At 43.9% G+C, this 19869-nt stretch overlaps 1 protein-coding gene across 4 annotated transcripts in view; it reads right to left on the bottom strand.

Moving 5' to 3' along the window:
* TMEM87B (transmembrane protein 87B) overlaps positions 1-19466 on the bottom strand; it is a 69073-nt gene extending 49607 nt beyond the window's left edge. For all 4 annotated transcript variants that reach the window (XR_004428251.1, XM_033175465.1, XM_033175466.1 and 1 more), the window contains exons 1-4: positions 18942-19466; positions 13586-13646; positions 8339-8430; positions 5194-5325 (exon numbers count right to left, since the gene is read on the bottom strand). Coding sequence is in view for 3 of the 4 variants with exons in the window: in XM_033175465.1 (XP_033031356.1) it covers positions 5194-5325; positions 8339-8430; positions 13586-13646; positions 18942-19109 (453 nt within the window). In the remaining variant the exon portion in view is untranslated. The remainder of the gene's footprint in view (positions 1-5193; positions 5326-8338; positions 8431-13585; positions 13647-18941) is intronic.
* Positions 19467-19869: the final 403 nt, after the last annotated feature.

The raw sequence follows: 19869 nt of genomic DNA on the forward strand, positions 1-19869 counted from the left end.
CTGATAAGCAACTTCAGCAAAGTTTCAGGATACAAAATCAACATACAAAAATCACTAGCGGCTGGGCATGGTGGCTTACTCCTGTAATCCCAGCACTTTGGGAGGCCAAGGTGGGAGTATCACTTAAGGTCAGGAGTTTGAGAGCAGCCTGGCCAACATGGTGAAATCCCACCTCTACTAAAAAAAAAAAAAAATACAAAAATTAGCTGGACATGGTGGCAGGTGCCTGTAATCGTAGCTACTCAGGAGGCTGAGGCAGGAGAACTGCTTGAACCTGGGAGGCAGAGGTTGCAATGAGCCAAGACTGCACAACTGCACTCCAGCCTGGATGATGGGACGGGGCAGGGGGCGGGAGGACGGTGCAATCCCATAGGAATACAGCTAACCAGGGAGGTGAATGATCTCTACAATGAGAAAACACTGCTCAAATAAATCAGAGATGACACAAACAAATGGAAAGATGTTCCATGTTCGGCCAGGTGCGGTGGCTCATGCATGTAATCCCAGCACTTTGGGAGGCCAAGGCGGGCACATCATGAGGTCAGGACATCAAGACCATCCTGGCTAGCACAGTGAAACCCCGTCTGTACTAATAAAAAAAAATACAAAACATTAGCTGGGCATGGTGGCGGGTGCCTGTAGTCCCAGCTACTCAGGAGGCTGAGACAGAAGAATGGCGTGAACCCGGGAGGCTGAGGTTGCAGTGAGTGGAGACTGCGCCACTGCACTCCAGCCTGGGTGACAGAGCGAGACTCCGTCTCAAAAAACAAAAACAAGAAAGATGTTCCATGCTCATGGATATGAAGAATTAATATTGTTAAAATGGCCCTGCTGCCCAAAGCAGTTTACAGATTCAATGCTATTCCTATTAAGCTACCAATGACATTTTTCACAAAACTAAAAAATACTATTTTAAAATTCATATGGACCCAGAAGAGAGCCTGAGTAGCCAAGGCAATCCTAACCAAAATGAACAAAGCTGGAGGCATCACACTACCTGACTTCAAACAATACCACAGGGCTATAGTAACCAAAACAGCATGGTACTGGTAAAAAAAAAAAAAAAAGACAGACACACAGACCAGTGGAACAGAATAGAGAGCCTGGAAATATGGGTGCACACCTATAATAATTTGGTCTTTAATAAAGTTGACAAAAACAAACAATGGGGAAAAGACTCCCTATTCAATAAATGGTGCTAGAATAACTGGCTAGCCATATGCAGAAGATTGAAACTGGACCCTATGCTTACATCATACACAAAAATCAACTCAAGATGGATTAAAGAGTTAAATGTAAAACTTAAAACTATGAAAACCCTGGAAGACAACCTAGACAATACCATTCTGGACATAGGAACAGGTGACGATTTCATGACAAAGTTGCCAAAAGCAATAGCAACAAAAGCAAAAATTGACAAATAGGATCTAACTAAACTAAAGAGTTTCCGCACAGCAAAAGAAACTATCAACAGAGTAAAAAGACAACCTACGGAATGGGAGAAAATATTTGCAAGCTATGCATCTGACAAAGGTCTAATATCCGGCGTCTATAAGGAACTTAAACAAATTTACAAGAAAAAAAACAAAAAAAAATTTTTAAGTGGGCAAAGGACATGACCAGACACTTTTCAAAGGAAGACATACATACGGCCAACGAGCATATTTTAAAAAGTTCAATATCACTGATCATCAGAGAAATGCAAATCAAAACCACAATGAGATACCATCTCACACCAGTCAGAATGGCTATTATTAAAAAGTCAAAAAATAACAGATGCTGGCAAGGTTGTGGAGAAAAGGGAATGCTTATACACTGCTGGTGGGAATACAAATTGGTTCAACCACTGTGGAAAGCAGTGTGGCAATTCCTCGAAGAGCTGAAAACAGAACTACCACTTGACACAGCAATCCCACTACTGGGTATATACCCAAAGGAATATAAACCGTTCTGTCGTAAAGACACATGCACACATATGTTCATTGCAGCACCATTCACATTGCCAAAGACATGGAATCAACCTAAATTCCCATCAATGGTAGACTGGATAAACAAAATGTGGTAGATAATACATCATGGAATAATATGCAGACATAAAAAAGGAGATCGTGTCCTTTGCAGGGACATGGATGGAGCTGGAAGACATTTTCCTTAGCAAACACAGGAACAGAAAACCAAATACCGCATATTCTTACTTGCAAGGGGGAGCTAAATGATGAGAAAACGGACACAAAGAGGGGAACAGCAGACACAAAGAGGGGCCTACTTAAGGGTGAAGGTTGGGAGGAGGTAGAGGAGCAGAAAAAATAACTATTGGGTACTAAATATAGTACCTAGGTCACGTAAATATGTACAACAAATTCCTGTGACATGAGTTTATGATATAACAAACCCGCACATGCACCCCTGAAAATAAAAGTTAAAAAATAAAAATAAAACTTACTCCTGGCCGGGTGCGGTGGCTCAAGCCTGTAATCCCAGCACTTTGGGAGGCCGAGACGGGCGGATCACGAGGTCAGGAGATCAAGACCATCCTGCCTAACACGGTGAAACCCCGTCTCTACTAAAAATACAAAAACTAGCCGGGCGAGGTGGCGGGCGCCTGTAGTCCCAGCTACTCGGGAGGCCGAGGCAGGAGAATGGCGTAAACCCAGGAGGCGGAGCTTGCAGTGAGCTGAGATCCGGCCACTGCACTCCAGCCCGGGCAACAGAGCGAGACTCCGCCTCAAAAAAAAAAAAAAAAAAAAAAACTTACTCCTTAACGAGGATAATGTTGCCACTGGCAGGGAAAGTGTTAAGAACTAAAAGAGAGTTCTAGGTGCTAAAATGTTCTACAATTCATCAGGGTCTACATGGTTGTGCTCAGTTTTTCGTTGCCTGTTCATTTTTTTGAGACATAGTTTCGCTCTGTCGCCCAGGCTGGAGTACAGCGGCGCGATCTCGGCTCATTGCAAGCTCCGCCTCCTGGGTTCACACCATTCTCCTGTCTCAAACTACTAAGTAGCTGGGACTACAGGCGCCCGACACCACGCCTGGCTAATTTTTTGTATTTTTAGTACAGACAAAGTTTCACTGTGTTAGCCAGGATGCTCTCAATCTCCTGACCTCATGATCCACCCGCCTCGGCCTCCCAAAATGCTGAGATTATGGGCATCAGCCACCGCACCCGGCCTTTTAAAAATTCATTGAGGGGTACACTGATGTGTACTTTTCTATGTTTATTATATTTCAACACATTTTAAAGAGAACTCCTTTAAAACTTTTACTGAAGACATTTTTACTTCAGAATTTACAAAAGAACAAAAAATAAATGTAAACGCCCCATAATCTCACTACCCACGGCTGACTGCTGGGTTTTTTTTTTTTTTTTTTGAGACCAAGTCTCACTCTTGTCCCCCAGTCTGGAGTGCAATGGTGCAATCTCAGCGCACTGCAACCTCTGCCTCCTGGGTTCAAGTGATTCTCCTGCCTCAGGCTCCCGAGTAGCTGGGATTACAGGTGCACACCACCATGCCCAGCTACTTTTTTGGATTTTAAGTAGAGACGGGGTTTCACCATGTTGGCTAGGCTGGTCTAGAACTCCTGACCTCAGGTGATCCACCCACCTTAGCCTCCCAAAGTGCTGGGATTACAGGCTGAGCCACCACGCCCAGCCGACTGCTGTTAATCATTTTAGAATCTAAGCTCCCACACTGGGAGGGAGAAAAGGCATAAAGGAGGAGGTAGTGTTGACGTGTGTCAAATGCTGATAAATCAAGACTTTTGGTAAGAGGAACAGACCACTGGATTTAACAACATGGAAGTCACTGTGAGCTGTTTTGACTAGAGCTGTTTCTTTTTTTGTTTGTTTGTTTTTTGTTTTTTGTTTTTTTTTTTTTGAGACGGAGTCTCGCTCTGTCACCCGGGCTGGAGTGCAGTGGCCGGATCTCAGCTCACCGCAAGCTCCGCCTCCCGGGTTTACGCCATTCTCCTGCCTCAGCCTCCCGAGTAGCTGGGACTACAGGCGCCGCCACGTCGCCCGGCTAGATTTTTGTATTTTTTAGTAGAGACGGGGTTTCACCATGTTAGCCAGGATGGTCTCGATCTCCTGACCTCGTGATCCGCCCGTCTCGGCCTCCCAAAGTGCTGGGATTACAGGCTTGAGCCACCGCGCCCAGCCGACTAGAGCTGTTTCGATGGGATGACGGATGCAAAGGTCTGACTGCAGCTGACAGAAGGAAGACTGAGAGATAAATTGGAGGTAGCAGATATAAAAGACCCTTGCAAGGATGTTGCCAAAATAAGTTGCAAGGAAATGGAACAATGGTATCAGTATCCTATCTTTTTTTTTTTTTTGAGATGGAGTCTCGCTCTGTCGCCCAGGCTGGAGTACAGTGGCACGATCATGGCTCAGTGCAACCTCCTCCTCACAGGTTCAAGCAATTCTCATGCCTCAGCCACCCAAGTAGCTGGGACTACGGGCACACGCCACCATATTCAGCTAATTTTTGCATTTTTAGTAGAGATGGGCTTTCACCAGGCTGGTCTCAAACTCCTGACCTCAGGTGATGTATCCACCTCAGTCTCCCAAAGTGCTGGGATTACAGCTGTGAGCCACTGCGCCCAGCCAAGTATCTTACTTCTTACGTACTACTATACACACAAACACACTACTATATACACTAAAAATTTACAAGTTAACCACCTTTATCAAAATCCTGAAAAACAGTACTTGCGTTGATACTTGTATTCACGGCCGGGCGCGGTGGCTCAAGCCTGTAATCCCAGCACTTTGGGAGGCCGAGACGGGCGGATCACGAGGTCAGGAGATCGAGACCATCCTGGCTAACACAGTGAAACCCCGTCTCTACTAAAAATACAAAAACTAGCCGGGCGAGGTGGCGGGCGCCTGTAGTCCCAGCTACTCGGGAGGCTGAGGCAGGAGAATGGCGTGAACCCGGGAGGCGGAGCTTGCAGTGAGCTGAGATCCGGCCACTGCACTCCAGCCTGGGCGACAGAGCGAGACTCCGTCTCAAAAAAAATAAATAAATAAAAAGATACTTGTATTCACTGGGAATAAAATAAACTTTATTTTAACATGGCAAGTCAGATACCACCTTTATCAAAATTCTGACAAAACATTACTTCAGCTGATACTTGTATTCACTAGGAATAAAATAAACTTTATTTCAACATGGCAAGTCAGATACTCACATTCAAAGAGGGAAACACCTGTGAATCACTGTTGCAATCTAAGTTTTCATTTTTTGTTGTCCAACAGTTGTCATTCTTGAAATAATGACAAAAGTCTTCATCAACACTAAGTTTATGTTTTTGGAACAGCTCCTATATAAGGTAAAATTCTACGTTATAATTTATTCCCACACTTCTTATCCTAGAATATATATAAAAGTTAATGTCTAAATAATACCAAAAGTTACATTCAGTTTGAAATACCTGGAAATATGAGGTAGAATAAAATACCAAATAAAAACTGTTTTGAATATAATTTTAATATAATTGAGATAATCATCATCTTTTAGCCATTCCAGTGTGTTCAGATACAGTAACACATGACACAAGCATACTTACAGTAAGAAAATTGACTAAGATACTACAAGGAAATAGTTTCCAGAGAAATAAAACATACTTTGTTCTGGGGCTACTTGTATTTTATCCCATTAAGTGTAAGAGATTTTACAGAGAAAGAAAGCAGCATTCAACTACAAAAAAGAGAAAGCAAACAGTAAGATACAGCAAAGGTAGCTGAGTGCAGAGGAGACGCTCATTTACACAACTACCTGAGGTTCCTGGCATCCTTGAAGGGATGAATGAACCAGGCTCCTTAATGGCAGCTCCCAGTCATCAAAAAAAGTGGAATTGGCTCCCACAGACCAAATATGGGACAATTTGAGCAAAATAAATAAAAACAGTAATAGATTATAACCTATATAACAAAGTAAAAATCAACGAGTCCAACCTGATGACTGACAGGTAAGACAGATTGGTTAGGGGAGTAGAGGGAGCGCATCCTTATAGTAGAATGTTAATAAATGAAGAAGAAAGTATGGAAGTAGAAAATCACCATTCAGCAATCAGCATAGTAATGACTGACTCATCAGGCAAGAATCATGAAAGGATGCTAAAACAAGTGGCTGAAGGTTTGATGAAAACCACAAGATATTTACATAGTTTCAAAAGTATTTCCTCACAAGTTGTTGTTAATAACAAAGAGAAAAGTAGTAACTTTGGAATGGAAAAATCTTGCAGACACCTCCTTGACCAACTGACCAAATTAACATCACCAAAAATGAGACAAATCAGTATTCTATGGTATTCCTGCCAAAAATATATAACTTGAATCTGATCATGAGTAAACATCAGAAATATTCAAATTGAGGGGCATTTTGCAAAAATAAATGGCTTGTACACTTCAAAACTATCAATGCCATGACATACCAAAAAGGGGGGAAAATCCAGATTATCAGGAACTAAAAACAAAAACAAGGAAAGGAAATGAAATGTGAACCTGAATTGGTTCCTGTACGGGGGGTGGGGTGTGTGTGCAGGGGGGCCTGCTAAAAAAGATAATATTGGGCCGGGTGCGGTGGCTCACGCCTGTAATGCCAGCACTTTGGGAGGCGGAGGCGGGTGGATCACCTGAGGTCAGGAGTTCAAGACCAGCCTGGGCAACATGGTGACACCCCATCTCTACTACAAATACAAAAATTAGCTGGGAGTGGTGGCACGTGCTTGTAATCCCAGCTTCTCAGGAGGATGAGGCAGGAGAATCACTTGAGCCCAGGAGGCGGAGGTTGCAGTGAGCTGAGATTGCGCCACTACACTCCAGCCTGGGTGAGAGAGCGAGACTCTGTCTCAAAAAAAAAAGAAAAAAAAAGAAAAAAAAGACAATATTGGGACACTGGTGATTTTTTTTTTTTTTTGAAGACAAGGTCTCACTGTCTCCCAGGCTGGAGTACAGTGGTGCAATCACAGCACACTACAACTTTGAACTCCCGGACTCAAGGGATCCTCTGGCCTGAGCCTCTTGAACAGCTGGGACTATAGGCACATGCCACTGTGCCTGGCTAATTTTTAAATTTTTTGTAGAGACAGGGTCTCACTTGTTGCCCAGGCTGGTCTTTAACTCCTGGGCTCAAGTAATCCTCTCCCAAAGTGCAGCTTCCCAAAGTGCAGGAATTACAGGAGTGAGCCACCCTGCCCCGCTGCAAAATTTTAATAAGGTTTATATATAATAGCATCATATCAGTGTTAAATTTGAATTCTATAATTATGCTGTGAAAAACATAAATGAATATCTCTGTTCTTAGGAAATTTACACTGAAGTATTTAGTGTGAAGGTGTAAAATATTTAGAGATAAAACCAAAAAGGCAGTGCTCAAGGAAAATGGCATGGTTCAATCCAAATAGAAATATAATACTAATAAAAATATAGAAAGCCAGCCACAATGGCTCACGTCTATATAATCCCAGAGACTCTGGAGGCTACCTGAGGCAACCTGCCAGGAGGGTCGCTTGAGCCCAGGAGTTCAAGGCTGGAGTGAGCCATGACTGCACCACTGTACTCCAGCCTGGGTGACAAAGAGAGATCTCATATGTATTTATAAGTATATGCATATACACGTACAGGTATATGTACATATATATGTATATGTATAGGTATATACATATATACATATATAATTTTAAAAAATAAAAATATGGAAACCCATATATTATTCAAGGTAGAAGCCAAACAGGTAACAGAGAATCTGAAAAGGAAACAATCCCAAGCAACCATCATGAGAATCATGAAGAGAAACACCTTGCTGAGAGCCCAGTGCACATCCCAGGAGGAAGAAACCCAGGCTTCAGAACCAGGTGCAGGAAAAGCCTTCCTCAGCATAGCCACTTTCTCCTTCTCTCTCTGTCTCCTCTGCCTTTCCCCAGATATCTCCTTTCTTCTCCTCACCTCTTTCTGCGATCTACTTGTGCTCACTAAATCTACTTGTACTCAGTACAGTTCTAGGTTCCCTATAATTTTTTTAAAAAGTGAAACATTTACACTTCTTTCACAAATTAAGCATTTATTCGTATGCACAGCATCTTTATCAATGACTCCTACGTGCCTGAATTTAAACATTTACTAACATTTTTTATAACATACAAGGCAACTAAACGCTTGTAGTCTTCTCAGCACGTAACTTGGTTTATTGCCATAAGTTCCAAAATTAATCTGTGGCACTTCTAAAACTATAATCTCTATTTCTAGCCTCCTCACTTGATGAGCTAATAAATCTTTATATTCATAATTTTCCTTCATAGCTTTATATACATGAAAAACTTGTGTTTTACTTACTTCCAGGTTAGAATAGTCATTGTGACAGGTATGATACTTCAAATGCCACACTATGGTAAACTTCACAGGCCCAGAACAATGGAATGACTTAACTGTTTAGAAAAAGAAAGTCTCGTTTTACATGAATAATACATACACTCTAATATAAACTTAAGGTTTTGAGAATGCAATTAAAAATAGGCTACTTTAATGTAACAATGAGTAAAACATTACCTAATTTCTCCAAAAAGTCAGTGTAAAATGAGACAGATAAAATTCATTAAATTGTTATAGTTAACCAAAAGCTGCTGTAATTCTGTTCATTTCATCTATAAGTCTAATATTAAATAAACTGAGTGGCCTGATATGCTAAGTCACTGCTTATTTCACTCTCAAACATTTTTCTCACTTACATATTCATTCAAAATATACTGAGTGAGCCCCATCCTGCGTGCCAGGAAGAGCTATGATGGTAGATGAGAACAATGCCTGTCTCTGACTTAAGAGGTACTGGAGGAGAGTTTTAACAACTAAACAGGCACTTTCAGTAGTCGCAGAGGCTGGGAACAGTCAAGGCAGCACTGAGCAGGTCACCTATCATAGCCCAGGAGAGCATGAAGAATGCCCTAGACAAAAGGCTACTGCAAAAGAACTTAACAAGAAAACTGGAAAGCATCAAACAGATCCATGAGGAACTTAAATGTCTGCTAGAACAAAGCTGTTAAAGGACTACAACATCCTCCAGCACTCGAGAATGTAAAATTCACAATATTGACCAACCAAACAAACAAGAAGCCTGCTTGGATTTTGATTGGGATTAAACTGAATTTATAGATCTAGGGAGAACTGACAGTGTGATGTTTGCTACAGATTTTTCATAGATGCCCTTTATCAGGTTGAGGAAGTTTCCTTCTATTTCTAACTTTCTTGGAGTTTCTATCATGAATGGGTGTTGAATTTTTTTTCAAACGCTCTTTCTGTATACTTTGAGATGATCATATGGTACATTTCTTATATTCTGTTAATATGGTGAATTACATTGAGAGATTTTTTTAGCTCTGGGTAAGCTAGGTGGAGGAGGAGACCTGTAACTTGAAGGAAGAGCAGGAGTTAGCCAGGTGAAGACAAGGGTGGACCACACATGTAAATGCCCAGGCTGAGGGAAAGCATGGCGTGAGTGTGACCTCTGAAAATAGTCTGCTATGCTTAGAACACAGGTTGGTGAAAGGAGAAAGAGTTGAAGCTGGAGAAGTGCCGGGGAATATTCATGAGGTCTTACGCCCTGCTGAGGAGTCTGGCCTTTCATTTTTTTTTTTTTTTTTTTTTTTTTGAGACGGAGTCTCGCTCTGTAGCCCGGGCTGGAGTGCAGTGGCCGGATCTCAGCTCACTGCAAGCTCCGCCTCCCGGGTTTACGCCATTCTCCTGCCTCAGCCTCCGGAGTAGCTGGGACTACAGGCGCCCGCCACCTCGCCCGGCTAGATTTTTGTATTTTTTTAAATAGAGACGGGGTTTCACCGTGTTAGCCAGGATGGTCTCGATCTCCTGACCTCGTGATCCGCCCGTCTCGGCCTCCCAAAGTGCTGGGATTACAGGCTTGAGCCACCGCGCCCGGCCCTTTCTTTTGAATGATCCAGGTAAGAGGGTGATATGAATAGGCCGACTGAAAAGCATTAAGTCTGGAGTTAAGGAGAGCTCTGTTGGGAACGTCCTCACGACACGGCAGCTGGCTTACCCCAGAGTGAGTGATTAGAGAGAGAGCAAAGATGCAGCCACAGTATCTTTTATAACTTAGCCTCAGAAGGGATGTGCCATTATTTCTACCATGCTCCATCAGTCACTCAGACCAACTCTGATAAAATGTGTTAGAGGACTACTACACAAGATCATGAATAACAGGAAGCAAGGATCATTGGGAGTCATCTCAAAGGCTGATAATGACGAAGAGCGAAACCAAACTGAGACCAGAGATTCAAGTTCAAGAGACTGAGGCTGGTAGATTTTCTGGGGGACAGTACCCAAGAGATGGAAGCTACATAGAGAAAGAGAGAGAGAAGTCTGCTTAGTGATACCCTGGAGCTTCTGGCTGCAGGGCAGCCTGCCCATGCGTGGGAAGCCCAACAATTCTCAGAGCTCACACAGAGCTGGGAACTATTGTAGTTTCCACTAGCCAGATTGGAGAGGCCTCAGTAAATATACTAGGTATTTGGAGGACAAGCAGAAAGACCACACCACAGAAGTACTGCTAAACTTGCCCTAGACAAAAGGCTACTGCAAAAGAACTTAACAAGAAAACTGGAAAGCATCAAACAGATCCATGAGGAACTTAAATGTCTGCTAGAACAAAGCTGTTAAAGGACTACAACATCCTCCAGCACTCGAGAATGTAAAATTCACAATATTGACCAACCAACAAACAAGAAGCCTGCTTGGATTTTGATTGGGATTAAACTGAATTTATAGATCTAGGGAGAACTGACAGTGTGATGTTTGCTACAGATTTTTCATAGATGCCCTTTATCAGGTTGAGGAAGTTTCCTTCTATTTCTAACTTTCTTGGAGTTTCTATCATGAATGGGTGTTGAATTTTTTTTCAAACGCTCTTTCTGTATACTTTGAGATGATCATATGGTACATTTCTTATATTCTGTTAATATGATGAATTACATTGAGAGATTTTTTTAGCACAGGCTCCACATGACTTGAATGAGACAGCAGAAAAGAGGTTGCCTTTAAAAAGCCAGATATCAGATCTCCCAAATGGCACGGACATATATCCAAGGGACCAGTCCTTAGCTTTATAAGCACTAAAATCTGGCTCTGTGAAAACACAGATTCTCATCTCACCCTTTCCCGATGGCAGATGTACAAATGAGAATGCTCAATTACTCACTTCCAATGAACAGAAACTGTAAACTGGACTAGTAATGATCAACTCTTTCCCTTCAGCATGCCTCCCTGGAGGCCCAATACGGATGAGAAGGTGATTTGGTGAGCATGGCACCAGAACAAAGAGGCTCAGGTGAATGCTATATCCACACCTGCCAGTCCCGTGTCATAGCTGTGGTCATGGTTCAAGAAAACCTCTCTCCCAACAATGCTGATGGACATGACCAGCATTTGCCTGACTAAACCCTAGTTTTATTATGCTTTTGCTCTTAAATCCCTCATGCTGTCCCATCCTTTCTTTAGATAAGTTAATAACAATGTCTTGATTGTAGTCTACCCATAGGTTGATCTCAGGCATTTATAATGATTTTTAAAAATCAAATTCTGTTTCAGTGGCTGACATTACTTTTTTATTCCCATGTGACTTTTTGTCAGCACCAGACTGAGTTTCTTTTAAATCCTCTTTGTCTAGACTTTGAGACATGAATTCATTAAATAAACAGATGCCAAAATTTTTTTCTCACTCACCTTGGATTTTAGTTTCCTCTTACCAAGCTCTTATCACCACTGATGATTGATATTACAGAGCTGCTTTAAACCACCTCTGCTTTCTAGCTGCTGGCTAGCCTGACTTCCCTCAGGAAAGACCCGTAACAGGCAGAATCGCCCCCAACAAATGAGCAGAGCATGATCTGTTGCGTGAAAGAGGAAAGAGGCATGGCTTTGGATCCTGTAGAAGCCAGTCTGCTCTACTCAGCAAAAAACTGCTACTTATCCTGAGACTTTAACTCTGGCAACCAATTTTCCTAGTTAGGTTACTGGAAACAATAAGAGGAATTGGGCCACAGTGAATATGATCCAATGTAAATCCAGTGAAATTCTTAAAAAACCTTGGTAGTTCTGGTATATCAGTATTGACACAGAAAAGACAGTCCCTACCTAATGAATATTTTAACTTTCATCAACCTTAAAACTCTAATTAAAATGTTATCCAGCATTTTTTACTTCTTACAAGGATATGTACATTTTGAAAATTTTCAAGGCCATAATGGGTTTATCATAATCATGACATTTCATATATTCATAAAAACAATTTATCCAGTTTTAAAAATCTGAGACTCAAAGTCAAATTTCACAAAAACCAAATGCTTTTTTGCTTATTAGACTTTAATTATAATTTTCATAAAATGATTCATATTACATTTTCTGAAAGAGGATCAGAAAAATCCATTCTTGTGGGCCACGCATAGTGGCTCATGCCTGTAATCCCAGCACTTTGGGAGGCTGAGGTGAGTGAATTACCTGGGGTCAGCAGCTCGAGACCAGCCTGGCCAACACGGTGAAACCCCATCTCTACTAAAAATATAAAAATTAGCTAGGTGTGGTGGCGTTCAGCTGTAATCTCAGCTACTAGGGAGGCTGAGGCAGGAGAATCACTTGAACCTGGGAGGTGGGGGTTGCAGTGAGCCAAGATCGTGCCATTGCATTCCAGCCTGGGTGACAGAGAAAGACTCTGTCTCAAGAAAAAAAAAAAAAGAAAAATCCATTATTATATTTTGTTGTTTTTTTTTTTGTTTTTTTTGTTTTTTTTTTGTTTTTTTTGAGACGGAGTCTCACTGTTGCCCAGGCTGGAGTGCAGTGGCGCGATCTCAGCTCACTGCAAGCTCCACCTCCCGGGCTCATGCCATTCTCCTGCCTCAGCCTCCTGAATAGCTGGGACTACAGGCACCCGCCACCATGCCTGGCTAATTTTTTATATTTTTAGTAGAGACGGGGTTTCACCATGTTAGACAGGATGGTCTCGTTCTCCTGACCTCGTGATCCGCCCGCCCCGGCCTCCCAAAGTGCTGGGATTACAGGTGTGAGCCACCACGCCCAGCCTCCATTATTGTAAATAACCAACCAAGTCCTGACTGAAACAAAACAAAACCTTAAAATGTTAGAACTACTTAAAAACAAAACATTTGCTTAGTTTATTATATATGTTATATTCATTTACATGAATGCATTTGTTTATATTACATGTTATTTGTTTATATATATATATTAGTATTTTATTATTCCTGTTCGTTTGTTTTTGAGACAGAGTCTCACTGTGTCACCCAGGCTGGAGTGCAGTTGTGCGATCTCAGTTCAGTGCAACCTCTGCCTCCCAGGTTCAAGTGATTTTCCTGCCTCAGCCTCCCAAGTAGCTGGGACTACAGGCGCCCACCACCACACCTGGCTAACTTTTTTTGTATTTTTAATAGAGATGGGTTTTCACTATGTTGGCCAGGCTGCTCCTGACCTTGTGATCTGCCCGCCTTGGCCTCCCAAAGTGCCAGGATTACAGGCGTGAGTCACCGCGCCCAGTCTAGGATTTTATTGTTTCATTATACTTACCAGATAACTTGATATCTGTAGAGTTAAACATAGTTTTCCTAAATATCAAAGGTCCTGATTTCTAAAATGAAAAACAAACAGAGGAAGATCTTGTTAGAAAGTTTTTTTCGCAACTGTTTTACCCCACAACATATAGAGTTCTAATCCTTGCACTCCTCTGACTTCAAACTATACTACAAGGCTACAGTAACCAAAACAGCATGGTACTGGTACCACAACAGAGATATAGACCAATGGAACAGAACAGAGTCCTCAGAAATAATACCACACATCTACAGCCATCTGATCTTTGACAAACCTGACAAAAACAAGAAATGGGGAAAGGAGTCCCTATTTAATAAATGGTGCTGGGAAAATTGGCTAGCCATAAGTAGAAAGCTGAAACTGGATCCTTTCCTTACCCCTTATACGAAAATTAATTCAAGATGGATTAGAGACTTAAATGTTAGACCTAATACCATAAAAACCCTAGAAGAAAATCTAGGTAGTACCATTCAGGACATAGGCATGGGCAAGGACTTCATGTCTAAAACACCAAAAGCAACGGCAGCAAAAGCAAAATTGACACATGGGATCTAATTAAACTAAAGAGCTTTTGCACAGCTAAAGAAACTACCATCAGAGTGAACAGGCAACCTACAGAATGGGAAAAAATTTTTGCAACCTACTCATCTGACAAAGGGCTAATATCCAGAATCTACAAAGAACTCAAACAAATATACAAGAAAAAAACAAACAACCCTATCAAAAAGTGGGGAAAGGATATGAACAGACATTTCTCAAAAGAAGACATCCATACAGCCAACAGACACATGAAAAAATGCTCATCATCACTCGCCATCAGAGAAATGCAAATCAAAACCACAATGAGATACCATCTCACACCAGTTAGAATGGCAATCATTAAGAAGTCAGGAAACAACAGGTGTTGGAGAGGATGTGGAGAAATAGGAACACTTTTACACTGTTGGTGGGATTGTAAACTAGTTCAACCATTATGGAAAACAGTATGGCGATTCCTCAAGGATCTAGAACTAGATGTACCATATGACCCAGCCATCCCACTACTGGGTATATACCCAAAGGATTATAAATTACTCTACTACAAAGACACATGCACACGTTTGTTTATTGCGGCACTATTCACAATAGCAAAGACTTGGAATCAACCCAAATGTCCATCTGTGACAGACTGGATTAAGAAAATGTGGCACATATACACCATGGAATACTATGCAGCCATCAAAAAGGATGAGTTTGCGTCCTTTGTAGGGACATGGATGCAGCTGGAAACCATCATTCTTAGCAAACTATCACAAGAAGAGAAAACCAAACACCGCATGTTCTCACTCATAGGTGGGAACTGAACAATGAGATCACTTGGACTCGGGAAGGGGAACATCACACACTGGGGCCTATCATGGGGAGGGGGGAGGAGGGAGGGATTGCACTGGGGAGTTATACATGATATAAACGTCATGCACATGTACCCTAGAACTTAAAGTATAATAAAAAAAAATAATAATAAAATAAAAAAAAAGAATTCATCAAAAAAAAAAAAAAAAGAGTATTTTTTTAATGTAAATCTGATCACATCACTAACTTGCTTAAAACCTTGCCATGATTCTACTTCCTGCAGTTACCCTGATGATCAGGAGAGCTCCGGCCTCTAGCAGACTTAGGGCCAGTGACACGTAAGAGGTAAAAGATGCTGCCATTGCAGGAGTAGTACTGCTCAGACATGACATGAACTGCCTGCATTTGCATGCTGCTCTCCTGGTGTCAATTTGAATGTACTTTTGATAAGGAAATGTCCCCATCTCCCAGCTCCAAGTCATTATGGTTTACCAGTGCAATTACAACAGACCAGAATTCATACTGTAGCCTACAGGACCCTGAATAATCAAGGCCCGCCCACCTCTCAACTTTCCAGTTCCTGAAAAGCATGATATTCTTTCCTGCCCTCAGGATTAGTGGTCAACCTGAAAAACTTAAAAATCCTTCCTTTCACTCTTTGTTCATCTAGTTGGCTCCTTCTCACCCTTCAAAGCCCAGCTCAAAAGCCTGTTCTGCAGGAATTCTTCCACTGTGGCCCATATCAGGCTAGGCCCTCCCTTATATAATCCCCAGCACCCTTTCTTCTTCACAACCTTTCCACAACTTAAATCAAATAGTTGATTAGTTGTTTAATGTCTTCTCTCCTCAAGAATCAAAATCCTGCAGTTAGAGACTGTGTTAAATGTACAAGTGATTAGGAATTTAAAAAAAAAAAAAAACACTGACAGGACAAGTGGTAACCCCTTCCCCCTGCCCAACACAGTTTCAACAACAATAAAATTCCCAACTTGGATCCCTCGTTTGAGCTCCACATCCAAATACCCAACTGCCTAAAGGACATGTCCACTAGGGGATGTCCAACGGACAAGCCTGTTTTAAACCAGACACACTCCTCTCTGCTCACCAACTTTTCCTATGCTGTCCACCTTGTTTGGAGGTGGTACCATCTACAGTCACCCAAGCCATGGCTCCTTCCAGTTCCCCACTTCCATCACCCAATCCCCAAGCCATGCCTACTTTATCTCACAAACACTTATCAAATTTAGTTCTTCCTCTCCATCTCTGTCACCACTGCCCCAATTTAGGTTCTCTGCATTTCCTGCCTAATTTCCGCAATAGCTTAACTGGTACTTCTACTTCCAGATCCGATCCTATAATTCATCTTTAGATAGCAGCCATAGTGATTAGCATTATGTCTAAGATCTTTCAGTGGCTCCCTCATTCACATCCTAAAGTAGCTACCGGGAGTCTGGAGGCCTAATCCAACCTATAAATAGGATTTATTGAGTCCACAAGAGGCCTTTTGTAAACTTTTTAATTGACATAATAAAAATATGGATTCCAGTTTCACTTAAAAAAACAAGAAGCTTTGGCAATTCTGTGCCCACTCTGCTAGAGTGTATGCACAAAGTTGAAGCCAAATGGCAGTTGCCCTCTTCAGAATGGGCATGCTATCTGTAGTCCACAACATGCCTCACTACCCCCTCCAGTCCTGAACCTAGCTCACTGTACTCAATGACATGACTTGCCTTGGCCAACACACGTCCTTAAGTTTGAGGCTTCCGGCCTCAGGCTCAAGGCCAAGCTCAGGCATGGAAGGCTTGTGGTGACCTAAGTCCCCTCTAACAACCCTGCCAGAAACTTGATGTAGCAGAAACACCAATAATTTCCTGCACTGCTGCTGTAATGCTCCCCTCCTCTTCTTCATCAAGGTAGTACTTATTCATCTTTCAAGACTAAGGCAGGTCTCTCCTCCAGGAAGCAGGGTTACATGACCCTCTTGGTGCTCCAGTAATATCTCAAGTATACCACAGTGTATATGACTATCTACTCATAAATCTGTTATTCCTATTACTGTATGAGCATCTTGGGAGAAGGGGCTATGGCTAAAATTTATCTTTGCAACAGCAATGACCAGTCTAACATATGACACACAGTGATGCTTCAACTATTTGCTCCCTTGTACACTCAAAAGAACCATTTCTTGGCCAGGTGTAGTGGCTCATGCCTGTAATCCCAATACTTTGGGAGGCTGAGGCAGGAGGATGGCTTGAGGTCAGGAGTTCAAGACCAGCCTTGACAATATAGTGAGACCCCCCTACCTCTACAAAAAATTTAAAAATTAGTTGGGTGTGTGGCATGTGCCTATAGCCCTTGCTACTCAGGAGGCTGAGGCTAGAGGACTGCTTGAGCCCAGGAGTTTGAGGCTGCAGTGAGCTATGACTGTGCCACTGCACTCCAGCCTAGGTAACAGAGCAAGACTCTGTCTCAAACATACAAACAAAAACAAAGAAACAAAATTTCTTGATAAATTTGCAGTACAAATGAAAGAAAGCTCCACTCTCCTTTCCTGTTTCTGACAACCCGAAATGAGGAAAATAATAAGTCCACTCTTAGGAGAGAAGGGCTTTTAGACTTCTAATGGCCCAGGGTCACACAAGAGTAAAATGAGCTTAAAGATCATGCAGCACTCAAGGAGCAAACTTCTCTTCCTCATACAGGAAGTACACTTGGCAAAGATCTTTGCAGGTATGTTAAAAGTACACTTGGGCAAAGATCTATACAGATATGTTCAAGTAATCTAACGCATGCATGCAGCTGAGTCACTTCCAATATAGTTATATTGACTATCCACTATCGTCGCAGCAGGAAGCCATGAGAGTAGTTCACTGAGTTCTACTTTTTCCCGTTCAGGAAATTAAATAATGGAGACGTGCAGACTATATAACTGGCACACAAATTAGGTCACCAACCCAGAAGAATCCTGGAAGAAATGGCCGCACTACGTCTTAAGGATCCAGAAATATACCCAGCGTGTTCCTCCGAGTAGCTTTGCTGTTATGGGAAGTATTTGTAGTCTTTGGAACTACTTTCTTTTTCTGGTTAAGGAAATCAAAATATAAGTCTCATCTTTAGAACTTGGACATTTCAGGCATGTGGAAGATACCCAGCCCAAACAGTGCTGGATTAGTCATCTGACCCCAGAGAGGCCGGAGATAATGCGTCTTCCAGACTTCCTGTCTCTCTTTTGCAAGACTTTCCATAATTCTGCCCCTGCATCTCTCCCACATCATCTCCTCTAATTACTGGATGCCAAGTTTTCTAATAGCCTGCCTTGGAAAGAAGAGTTTCCATCCACTCATGCCTCCACATTCGCCTTTCAAGCACTCCCCAATAACTAGTCCCGCCCCACCTACACACACACACACCCGGAACTGTGATAGGAACTGTAGAGAAGTTCAGGAACTCAAGAAGAGAGAGAGATAGGGTGAATACTGCACGTTTCCTCCTCATTTAAATTTCTTTCTTTCTTTTTTTTTTTTTTTAAAAAAAGGAAGCGGCAGACGCGCTTTCTAAGTTTATGCTGAAACTGAAGCGCTGTCAAGTCCTCCCTGCGGCCTCAGGGGTCTGGCCCACTGTGGCTGCATCCGGACAGGAAGAGTCGAATCCCAAAGATGCTGCTAGATGTGCAGAGATTCCTGATCCAGCCAAAACATGTCAGAGCAAAATGAGGGCCACGGCGTCGGGAATGGTGACCTTCAGTAACAGTCCGAGCGCTCGGACCGGAGGGCCGTCCCATGCGCAATCCTGACGGCTCTTCCCTGCAGCCTAGGTCGGGCCGGAGGAGGTGCCGCTCCCGGCTCCCCGCTCGTAACAGACAAAAGGCTCCGGGAGGGTATCTGGGGACCCGGTGCTGACCCGGCAGAGGCCAGGTGAAAAAGCCCGGGGTCAAGCGAAGCCCCGCGACAGCCCTGAGGGCCCGAGACGTGCCACGCCTCAGTCCCGACACTCCACTTACGTCGTTGACTGTCTCTAACCAGAGCCCGAGCTCAGGGACCGCGCGCACAGCCGCCGGGGCCCAGCACAGAAGGCAGAAGGCGACGCGCAGCAGCGGGGCCCGGGCGGGAAGGCAGCGGAGGCGGCGGCACGGCAGGGGCCCCACTGCGGCACGGCAGGCGGCGACCATCTTGACCCGGAAGCTGCACCTGGCGCTCCGAGACGCCTGTCACACCCGCACCTGGTGCAGCACCGCCCCAGGCAGGCGGGTCCGAATCCAGGACGCGGGGCTCGGACTCGGGTGTGGAGGAGGGGCTTGGGCTTGGGCTTGGGCTTGGGCTTGGGCGGAGAGGCGCGGTGCAGTTCTGGCAAACCGGGACAGGACCGGGAGGCAGGGCGTAGGGCTCTGAGCCGGGCCCAAGCGTACAGCTGGGGGATGCCTGGAAGGCAGAGATAAGAGCCAGGATGTGGAGTTGGCGCCCAGACATGGAGGCGGGGCTCAGGGCCTGGCGGGAGCCAGAGCGTGGAAGGGAGGGCTGGCAGCCGGAGCGCGGAGGCGGGGCCAGGTAGGGAGGTGCCTCCGGAGTGTGGAGACAAGGTGGGGCTCGGGGTGGGGGGGCGGGGCAGGGTGGAGGCAGGAGGCGAGGCTCTGGACCAGGTGGAGTGACAAGACAGAGCGGGGATGTAGGCGGGGCTCGGGAGTGTGAAGGCGGGGTGGGAGGCGGGGCTCGGGAGAGTGGACAGCGCGGCGCGGTGGGAGGTGGGGCTCGCGGCCAGGCAGGGTGTGGGGACAGGGCGGGGTTGGAGGCGGGCTCCGGACTGTGGAGGCGGGGCGGGGCTCGGTACTAGGCCGGAGTGCTGAGACAGGGTGCCGCAGGAAGGAAGAGCTTGGGGCCAGGCCGAGCGTGGAGGCGGGGCCGTGTGGAGGCGTGGCGTGGGACAAGGCCGGA

This window comes from Trachypithecus francoisi, unplaced genomic scaffold (genome assembly GCF_009764315.1).
Source record: "Trachypithecus francoisi isolate TF-2019V2 unplaced genomic scaffold, Tfra_2.0 Lachesis_group17, whole genome shotgun sequence".
Taxonomy (NCBI): domain Eukaryota; kingdom Metazoa; phylum Chordata; class Mammalia; order Primates; family Cercopithecidae; genus Trachypithecus; species Trachypithecus francoisi.